The sequence below is a fragment of the Triticum urartu genome, chromosome 6 (assembly GCF_003073215.2).
Source record: "Triticum urartu cultivar G1812 chromosome 6, Tu2.1, whole genome shotgun sequence".
Taxonomy (NCBI): Eukaryota; Viridiplantae; Streptophyta; class Magnoliopsida; order Poales; family Poaceae; genus Triticum; species Triticum urartu.
In genome coordinates this window covers 482,542,042-482,552,997 of record NC_053027.1, presented here as the reverse complement: position 1 = coordinate 482,552,997, position 10,956 = coordinate 482,542,042, and the positions used below count along the sequence as shown (strand labels likewise).

The window sequence follows — 10,956 nt, the reverse complement described above, 5'->3', positions numbered from 1 at the left end:
AAGAGAGAAGATACTGTTGCCTGGATCAAGTGCTAGGCTACTTTGGGAAAGCAAGTACTTAGCCGATTTCAAGATTGTTTGAGCAAGTTGGATAGAAACGACAATCCGACTGTCCGAGAGTCGGTTTGCGAGAAAGGCTTGGAAGCCGTCTTGAGCTATGTTTTATGCTTTTGGAGTCCTTAGCCATTTTTCATGCGAATGCCCATTCTACCTTACTACTGCCCACCGTACAGTCGCTCTGCGAGCTGCGGCTTCTGGCTGGAGACGGCTTAGGCATTTACACACTACCTGTCCGACTGCAGGAAGCATTTCATAGTGCAAGGCGGCAAGTCCCCGGGCCGACTTGTCGAGCCCGGTGCCAAGCGGCATGATAAAGAGTAACATACTTGTAGGCATAATTTTTATCATACAGACAAAAGAGGGCAGTCCCGAGCTCGTCTCGGGGGGCCCGAAGTCTTGGTATTTTAATACAAAAGGTAGCGTGGTACATACTGCATCAACTGTAAAATCTTCGGAGAAGATTTGCGTTCCATGGCCGCTCTGTCTCCTTGCCGGAGTCGTCCCTCTTGCGTGCTCGGGGCTTCTGAGCGTCGATCAGGTAGTAGGAGTCGTTGCCTAGTACTTTGCTGATGATGAAAGGGCCTTCCCAAGGCGGCGACAACTTGTGCTGGCCGGCTGTTCGCTGGATCATCCGGAGTACAAGGTCGCCTTCTTGGAAAGATCTTGGCTGTAGATGCTGGACCGGCTGAGTGCCAACAGCCAGCCCTCTTCCAGCAGATCGACGCCGTCTTGTCGTGCTTCTTCTGCTTCCTCCTTGGTGTACATGGTGACTCGTGGGGAGTCGAACTCTATGTCCGTTGGCATGACGGCTTTGGCACCGTAGACGAGGAAGAAGGGCGTGAAGTCGGTTGACTTGTTTGGAGTCGTGCGCAGACTCCAGAGGACGGCTGGCAGCTCGTCGAGCCAGCCAGCCGAGCGCTCCAGAGGCTCGATCAACCGAGGCTTGATGCCGGACAGGATGAGGCCGTTTGCTCGCTCCACTTGGCCGTTTGACTGCGGGGGCGACGGACGCTAGGTCCAGTCGGATGCCCTGTGTTGCGCAGAAACGGGCCAAGGTGCCTTTGGCAAAATTTGTGCCATTGTTGGTGATGATGCTGTGTGGTATGTCGTACCGAATTGTGATATCGGTGATGAAGGTCACGACAGTCGGACCATTCAGTTTCTTAATTGGCTTTACTTCCACCCACTTGGTGAACTTGTCCACTGCAACAAGTAGGTGAGTCAGACCACCTCGTGCTGTTTTGAATGGTCCCACCATATCTAGACCCCAAACTGCGAAAGGCCAAGCAATGGGGATGGTCTTGAGCGCGGAAGCCGGCTGGTGCGGCTTGGAGCTGAACTTCTGGCACCCTTTGCATTTTTGGACCAACTCCTTGGCCTCTTCCAAGGCAGTCGGCCAAAAGAAATCGTGCCGAAAGGCTTTGGCGACGAGTGCTCTTGAAGCCGCATGGTGGCCACATTCGCCTTGATGGATGTCTTTGAGGATTGCCTGGCCTTGCTCTGGCTCTACGCAGCGCTGGTAGACACCAGTGACGCTGCGCCTGACCAGCTCTCTGTTGATTATGGTATAGGCTGCTGCCCGGCGTTGTACTTGCCGAGCTGAGGTCTCATCAGTTGGTAGCTCTTTATTCACCAGAAATTTGAGGATGGGCTGGGCCCATGAGAGTGCTGCTATTTCGTCGACTATCAGAACTGCGACTTGGACGAGGGGTTTGGGCTGGGAGGCGGCGGGCTGGAAGTCAACACCGCTTGTTGGGCTGATGAAGTCCCCAGGCCGACTGGCTCGGTCCTTGGGCCGAGTTCTGGAATCTTCGAGTCCGTCACCGCAGTCCCCGGGCCGGGCTCGACTGTGGCAGCTTTGGAGTCGCCCGCCAAAGTCCCCGTTCCGACTGCCGGAACTCTGGAGTCGGGTCCGCCGTCTTCGGGAGGAGCCGGCACAAAGATGGAGTCTGATTCTGGTGAAGGCTTGACAGACGGCTTGAGGAGGCGTTGAAGGGCGACGCCAGATGGTATTGCTTGGCGGGTAGAGCCGATTCGTGCCAAGGCGTCTGCTTGGTCGTTGTCGTTTCTTGGCACATGGAGGAGCACCCTTCGAATACCCGCTGAGTTGCTGCACGAGGAACGGTCCTCGCCATGTTTGCGTCTTTCGCGTCCCAGTCACCAGAGGACTGCTGGACACTAAGTCCGAGTCGCCATATAACACAGATTCCGCGGATGCCAAGTTCTTTGCAGCGGAGCCCGTGAATGAGCGCCTCGTACTCGGCCACGTTTGAAGGCGGCAAAATGGATTGCCAGTGCATATTTGAACTTGTCGCCTTTGGGAGAGGTGAGGACGACGCCGGCTCCCAGCGGTGCGCCTTTGGAGTCGTCGAAGTGCATCGCCAATGGGTGGAGTCAGGGCTGGAGGCAGTACTGGGTCTCGCCCAGTTCGACGAGAAGTTGACCAGTGCTTGTGATTTGATGGCGTGCGGGGCTGGGTAGTAGATGGTTGCAAGGAGCCAGCTCTATTGGCCCACTGGCCAACTTCGACCAGAGCATCGACTACCGATGATCTCGGCAAGTCGGTGCAGACACCGTGATTGGCTCTTGAAATAAAGGCTTCAATTTCTTGGAGCAAAGTGCACGCATAGCACATCTCTGGTAGTGGGGGTAGTTCTTCTTGGAGGTCGACAGTACCTCGCTCAGGTAATATACTGGTCTCTGGACAGGTAGCGCCTTGCCTTCCTCCTTGCGCTCTACTACAATGACTGTGCTGCCTACTCGGCTGGTGGCGGCGATGTATAGGAGCATAGGTTCCTTGGGAGTCAGAGCCGCCAGGACGGGTGGAGTAGTCAGCATCTTCTTCAACTGGTGGAAAGCTTCATCCGCCTTATGGTTCCACTCAAAAAAGTGGTCTTCTTCATGAGTTGGTATAAGGGGAGAGCTTTCTCGCCCAGCCGACTGATGAATCGGCTGATGGACGCCAAGCAGCCGGTGAACTTCTGCACATCCAGCAGTCGGCTAGGTACCTCCATTCTCTCGATGGCCTTGATTTTTACTGGGTTGCATTCTATGCCACGTTCAGAGACCAGGAAACCTAGCAGCTGGCCGGCTGGTACTCCGAAGACACACTTCTTCGGGGTTGAGCTTGATCTGGAACCGGCGCAGGTTCTCAAAGGTCTCCTTGAGGTCTTCCAGCAGTGTTCCTCGCTTTTCCGTCTTACACCACCACGTCGTCCACGTAAACGTGGGCGTTCCTCCGAGCTGCTTGAGGAGGCACTTCTGCATGCAACGCTGAAAGGTGGCGCCGGCATTCCTCAAGCCGAACGTCATGGTGAGGTAGCAGAATGCTCCAAACGGCGTGATGAAGGCGGTCTTCAATCTGTCAGCCGGGTTCAGCTTGATCTGGTGATATCCTGAGTATGCATCCAAGAAACTCAACAGCTCGCATCCGGCTGTGGAGTCTATCACTCAATTCGGCAGAGCAAACGGGTCCTTGGGGCAGGCCTTGTTGAGGCTCGTGTAGTCAATACACATTCGCCATTGCTTGTTCTTCTTTAGCACCAGGACCGGATTCCACCAGCCACTCCGGGAAGAAAACTTCCATAATGAAGCCGGCTGCTAGGAGTCGGGCTATCTCTTCTCCGACAACTCTTCTCTTCTCTTCTGATAAGCGGCGCAGGGGCTGCCTGACCGGCTTTGCATCAGATCGGACGTGTAACTTGTGCTCGGCGAATTCCGTCGGCACACCTGGCATGTCTTTGGGAGACCACGCGAAGATGTCCCGATTCTCACGGAGGAAATCGACGAGCTCGCCTTCCTATTTGCTGTCGAGGTTTGCACCTACGACGGCGTACCTCTCTGGGTGCTCCGGATCCAAGGGTATCTTCTTTGTCTCTTTGGCCGGCTTGAACGAACCTTCGGCTTCCGACTCCTTTCGGGTCGGCGATATCTCCGGCTGCTTGCCGGCCATCGCCACAGCTGCTCAAGGAGTCGCTTCTCGGCCGCAATCACCAGGGACTCGGCCAGCCGACTGCTCTCGGCCGCGCAAGCGGACGACTTCCGGTAGTCGCCGGCCACAGTCAGAATTCCCCTGGAACTGGGCATCTTCATCTTGAGGTAGGCGTAGTGGGGGACCACCATGAACTTGGCCAAGGCGGGCCGGCCAAGTAGCGCATGGTATGGGCTCTCAAGGTCCACACCTCAAACCAAACAGACTCTCTTCGGAAGTGATCTTTGTCCCCAAAGAGGACGTCAATCAGGATCTTGCCGATTGGTGAGCAGGAAAGCCCAGGAACAATGCCGTGGAACACAGTCCGGCTGTTCTGAAGCTGTCTCTGCTTGATTCCTAACTTCTCCATGGTGTCCTTGATAGTGTTGATGCTGCCCCATCTATCAGAACTCAGAAACGCGGCCCGTTTGTCCGTGGCAAAGGTGGCGTCCAGGACAAGGCTAGGAGCCCATCGCATCACTTCTGGTCAGCGCTCCAGCCCCCCCCCCCACAGGAAATGGGGGGCCTCTCTGACCAGTGCATGAACCTGCGTCTCTGAGGCTACCGCGTTCACCTCTTGTCGCTGCAGCCGCCTGCTGCGTCGATCATCAGCCACACTGGTGAACACCACATAGGCTCCATGCTCGTCTTGTACTGCGCCGACTGGCCTGACTGCCGGCTGCTGGGGCGGAGGCGGAGGCGGCTGCCCAGCAGGCGGGGGTGGCAGGAGGCCATCTCCCTTGGCGATCCTGGTGAGCCAGTGGCACTTCCGGGTGGTGTGATTCGACGCTTCGCGCCGCTGTGGAACTTGCAAGGTCCATCCAAGGTCTGCTCATAGGAGAAGGCCGGCAACCAGTTCGGCTTGCCGCCTTTCTGTCGCTTGGGCGGAGGCTGCTCTTCTAGCTGCTGGGCTTCACAGTCGCGACCTGCCGGCTGCTGGAAGCCGGCTGCGGGGCCTTTGCACTTGTGTCGCCCTGCTGTTGTCGTCTGCTGCCGGAGTTCTTGGAGCCTGGGGAGCTACCTTGCCAGTCGTTGATTTGAATTTCCGTCTTCATGGAGGAGTCGGCCGTAGCGTACTTGTCCGCTATGATCAGCAGCTCGTCGAAGGGTTTCTGGCTCGTCGCAGAGGAGCTTGTGCTTGAGGAGGGTGCCTTCTCGGCACCCGGCTGTGAAGTACTCGATGGCCTGCACCTCGTGCACGCCCTCGCAGGAGTTCCGGAGCTCAGCCCAACGCGTGAGGTAGTCGCGAGTCGACTCATCAGGACCTTGCACGCACAAGGAGAGCTGACGAGGCTTGGGAGCATGCTTGTACGTGAGTAGTTGCGACGAATGCTTCGTGAAGTGACCCAGCTGTTGATGCTTACGAACAGCCATTTCCGACAAGAAGTACTAAAGCTCTGTGCAAGTTTGCTATACTGAGCGTAGCGCATAGTCACTAGCCAGTCTCGTGGCTTCACGGAGCCGGTATACTTGGGCGTGTCTCTTGGGAGCGTGAACCCTCTGGGAAAGGGCTCGTCCCGAATGCGGGGCCCGAAACAAGGCGGACCCAGCTCGTCTTCTTCTTCCAGCGCCAGGGACCGGTGAAGTCGGTCGATCCGGTGGCGGGCGTCATTCTCTCCAACTCCCTCTCGGCGGCCAAGGCGGTCACCGAGAGTCGGATGGTCAACAGGCGGCGGGGAGACTCGCCTCTCCTTGCGGGGAGGGGGAGGCGGACAGTCGTCCCGTCGTTCCACTGCTCTCGGGCGGCCGTCTCGGTCGCGCTCTATGGTAATCCGAGTCCGACTGTGGCTGACAGCCGGCTCCTTGTCCTCTTCCTCGGGTACCGCCAGTCGGCGTCCGAGACGTCGCGCCTTGATCTCGGTGCGGGTCGTCGTTTGGCCGCTGCGGTGCCTCCGTGCGGCAGCCGGCCTCGTTCTGCGCGGCGGCCGCGTCGAGGAGCCGCTGGACTCGCTCCATCATGAGGCGGCGCTCTTCGCCCTCGAAATTGTCCAGCTCATCCGCCTGCCTGGGCGGCTCGGATGTTCTCCGCTGGCGTGGCATACACGGGGCGGCTAGCCCCAAACAGGCTGGCGATGGCTACGCCGCGCTGCTGAACCGCGCCAAGGCGGCTGGGCCCTGCCGGAGCCGGCGAGCCGCCAACAGCGCGATCCATCTCCCGCTGGTAAGCTTCTGACAAGCGTCTCATGCTGGCTAGCTTCTTCGCGCCTTCAACAAGCTGAAGGCGGCGCGCTTCTAACGTCTCTGCGTCAGCATCTTCCTGGAATGGGCGCAGCTAGGTCTTGCAGCGCCGCGCCGAGTGAGTCGGGCGCCCTTCCACCAGGGAACTCGTCATGACTGATGACCAGCACCTCAGTGACGGTGCTCCCGTCGCTCTCCGCGTGGGGGAGAGGTTCGTCGTAGACCACCACGTTGGAGGGGAAAGCGTCGACCGACACGGTGTCGGAGTCGACCAGCATCGGGTCGGTGGAGCCTACGGACTCCAAGTCTACGGCAGGCTCGCCGGAAACGTGGAGTTGATCGAGGAGGCCCGCGAGGAGGTTTTCGGGGCCGCCTCGCCTGTCAGACGCAGGTTCGTCGGAGAGGCAGACCTCGCCGACAAGTTCGGCCAAGGAGCTGGCTGCGCAGGCGATCTCACCGCGCAGCGCGTCGACGCAAACTTCGTCTGCACTGCCTGGCTGCGCTCGCCAGGGAGGAAAAGGGTTCCCGTCCAGAGATCTCCGACGACGGTGCACCATGCCCCACTGGGCGCCAAATGTCGGGGGTTTGGTGCGACATATGCACGGATGGCTTATCATGGTGGGGGCGAGTAGAACGTCGTCGGTGCCTGGAAACGGGATGAGGCGAAGACATGCACGCCGGCGAATCTTACCCAGCTTCAGGGCTCTCCGGGGAGATAATACCCCTACTGCTGCTCTGCGGGGTCTCCGCATGATCACTATGGTCGATGATTTACACGGTTGCTCCTTGAGCTGTGTATGTGGTAGGAGAGGGCAAGGCTAGCTCTCTCCCTCTATCTGGTGAGGTATATAACTACTGGGATCCAACCCTTCGCATGGGTGCCCTGGGGGGTTTATATAGGCCTACCCCCCCAGGGGTACAATGGTAATGTGACTGGGCGCGGGCCCAGCCGTCAGTGTCTCCGACCTCCGACTTCTCCGCGACTGCTGGGGCCCCGACTGGGGCCCCGCCGACTGGTCTGGTACGGAGCCGACAGGCCGCGTCCGCCGCGGGCGGGTCTTGCCGGCTGCTGATTACTGTAGCCGTGCTCCTGATGATGCAAGCTTGGTCATGGGGTCATGGCAACAGCCCCGCCGCCTGGCGGCGATCACTGTGGCCACTCCCCATCTCTTCTTGATTAATGGCGCGTGGGCCCGGGGGAGGGCTCGGCCGACTCCCCGGGCCGACTCCCGTTGGGTCCGACTGGCGGTGCTCCCGCCGTCTCCCGAGGTCTCGCTGGCTGGTGGGCCCTGCTGCCTCCAGGCCGTACAGACAAGCCGTCGTGGGCGCAGGACCAGGTACAGTGGTGCTGATGTCAGGGCCGCTGGGCAACAGTGCCACGCCGCAGGGAGATCTTCCCAAGTACGGCGCGCTGTAGCCATGCCTGCCCTTGGTAAGGGGCGGGGAGTGGGCTTCATTGTAGCCACGCCCCTGCCCCGTCCCCTCGATGAGGTCACGGTTTGTTGGAGTCGCCGGCCGACTCCCCAAAGCCGGCTTCTCTGGAAGTCGTCCCTGGGACTCGGCCGTGAGCGGGCAGTCGGCCGCCTTGCCGTAGACTCCCCAGGAGGCGGCTCTTCGCCCTGTGGTCTTGAGGGGCGCAGCCTGCCCCGATGTCTTGAAAGGTCGTGGGGCTCGGGTTGGCCTACCCGTGGCCCATTACTCCGACAAAAATGTATAAAAAAGATGTATCTAGAACTAATATACATTTAGATGCACCCCCTTTTATTCATTTTGGTGACAAGTATTTCCGGACGGAGGGAGTACTACAATAGTGGGCTCGCATAGCAATTTTGTCTCATGCAAGCACCTGGCTATATGCATGCTCCAAGGTTCGCAACTGCCACGTTCGGGTTGCACTTGGCTCTTCTCTCTTCGAGAAGACGAACAATGATGTTACTACTGCTGCCTTCTACAGTATCGAATCCACTGCTGCATGTCTGTCCACCACGAGCGGGAGGGATAGCTTGTTGTAGTACTATAAGCAAAAGCCTGTCCTCGTCTGCGAGCCACCGCGCGCATGGGCGAGGGAGAAGGCGTGTAGTAGTAAAATCAAGCTTCTCCTTGTTGTACGAGTTGACGCGACACATCATAGCACTGGCCCCACATGGTTGCCTCTAAACTTGGCTGAAAGACCCGCAGTGTACAATACTCCATTTGCTGCAACCTCTAACATTTACCCCACACAAATTAAAATATATATTCCTGTCTTGACCAGATGAGCGTGCAAACTACAATCACCAGGATGACAGGTAGGGCAGAAGATTATTTTAATCAAAAAAATAAAAGCATGGAGCCGACCCAATGATTTTAAGCTTACAGGCACGGTACACGCTATCCTAGACTACTCTACACATGAAACTGCCACACGAGCGTCCGGGCTGCGCTTGGTTTCGCCTCTTCGAGTACTACTGCAGTGGAGGAGTACTACAGTATGCTTCTGGCCATCTGACACAATTGAACTGCTGCATGCCCATCGCATATGGGAGGGAGAGCATGTAGCGAAGAAAGCTTCTCCTAGTCCTGCCAGCCACCACGCTCATGGGCGAGGGAGCGATGACTTCATTGACTTACTGCTCCTGCCTTTGCGTGTATGACAGGTGGGCCCAACAGGTAGTGGCCCACCTGTCATGCAGCCAAAGGCAGGTGTGGTTAAGGCGAGAGGGCGTTGTAGTAATCAAACTTCTCGGTCTTGTACGAGTTGACGCGACACATCAAAGCACTGCACTCGATATATTTCAATAATTTGCGTTTACCGATGCATTAATTACAACGCATGCATGCATGCCGTGACTCTCTTTGATACTTGCATGTGTTGATTTAATGCACCTTGAAGTAGTATGAATATGTGATGGTAAAGCTTTGTAATGCCCTGGCCATAATAAAGCAAGAGATGGTTGTGCACAAGGAGGGCGAGATCATGCAGACGGAACAGGACCCGACGATGGAGCTCTCTATGGTCTCGATGGACCTCACCTTGCTCCACTGCCCCTTGTGCCTCCGCCCCTTGAAGCCTCCAGTGTATGAGGTTCGAATACACCTTGTCCGTTCGGCTGATCGAGCAAGGTGCAGGTTTCTTGATTGATGTGTTGTTCAATTGATTTGTGCAGTGCAAGGGAGGGTGTCTGGCTTGCGCGGACTGCCGCATCAAGCGCCCCGAGAACCAGCAGCAGTGCCAGAAGTGCGAGCGCGGCAGTGGCTTCGACGTGCGGAACATGGCGGTAGATGTCGTCCTATCCTCGGTGAGGGTGGAGTGCCCGCATGAAGGCTGTGGGCTCTGCGTGACTTACCACAAGCTCGCCGATCACCAGAGCGTGTGTCCGCTCGCGCCCTGCAAATGCCCCGTGCCCGTCTGCAGCTACGAAGGCCCGCCGCCGGTGCTCTCCCACCACATCAGCACCATGCATCCCATGCCCGTGCACAAGATCCAGTACGACAAGGCGCTCCAGCTGCAAGTGCCACTGTCGGAGCCACGGCTCTTGCTGTTCACGGAGGAGGACGACCACATGTTTTTGTTGGTCAACGGCGTGCTCGACATCGGCGCTCCTATCGCCATGTCGGTCACTGCATCAGAGCGGGGGCGTCCCCACTGCCACACTACGTGGCCAAGCTGTGGGCGAACGGCCCGTCGGGGGAGCCCAAAGGCAGGACCGATGCCGTCAAGGTGGAAATGGAGGTGACAAGCAGCAGGGATCCTGGCGACGTCACCGTGCAGGAGCTGACCTTCTTCACAGTTCCACCCAAGCTATTGGCCGGGGCTAAGATGGTGTCCCTCCACATTCAGATTGACAAGCTCACGTCCTAAATGATTCTATGGTGCCTTCTGTTTATCTTAGTAATATGCTAATATAGGGGTTAGCTCGGTCTAGTTTGGCTTAAGAGATGGTGGGTTTTGGTGGCGATGCAGCAATTACCTCGACATCAGATCAACAGTGAAAGTAATTTCGAACAGTTGAATGGATATTTTGTGTCTTTTGGATATAAAGATCCTTTGGGTAAGAAGTAACAGCTTATATGCTTTTTTCGAGGAACAGCGATACTAGTATAATTTTTGTTGACATGCACTAATATTTTTGAAACGGAGGTCGGGCTGTAGCTAGAAGGGCGGTTGGGACGCGGCATCGGCCCATACCGCGGTGACCCCCGATTGGGACGCATCGACTGTGGATTTTCTCCCTCGCCGATGTCGACCGCGTCTACGCAGAACATTGTTCCCTTCCCCCAGCTGCCTGGATCAGGCCGGATATGTGACAAACGGTGTGGCCACCGTCGTTCTATGCTTGTGAAGAGAGCAACCCAAGCAAGCAGGCTTGTAGCTTAGGCTCCTGCTAGTGTATATATAGTGGTTTTCTTTTTCTCTCCATATCAACCATTTTATATTGCGTACGTGTCATTGAAGAGTGAAATGATGGTTGCTTCTTCTGACTAACTTACCGTGTGATTTGACTGCTCCTTTAGTGGCCCCTACACATACTCCCCCTACGTGTATGCAACAGTCACACGTACACATGGAAGCAAAAACGCGTGCAACGCCCTAATGCATGCATGTCCGAGCACACGACGGAACACACACGGTCACGCGCAAGTGCTCAACCTACACATGCATGCACACACATACTCAGCCAGGGTGAGCTAGTGACCGCATAAACACCGGAAAATGTATATATTGAACACAATGAGCGTATTATGAAGTCCATTGACCGTATTTTTAC

General features: G+C 56.9%; 1 protein-coding gene across 1 annotated transcript; it reads left to right on the top strand.

Annotated features, from left to right (window-relative positions):
- Positions 1 to 8,869: 8,869 nt before the first annotated feature.
- LOC125517310 (E3 ubiquitin-protein ligase SINA-like 4) lies at positions 8,870 to 10,049 on the top strand (the record flags this gene model as incomplete). The annotated part of the gene is made up of 4 exons (XM_048682505.1): positions 8,870 to 8,890; positions 9,105 to 9,272; positions 9,355 to 9,674; positions 9,818 to 10,049. Coding segments are annotated over 4 exons (741 nt in total), but the record flags the coding sequence as incomplete, so codon positions are not given.
- Positions 10,050 to 10,956: the final 907 nt, after the last annotated feature.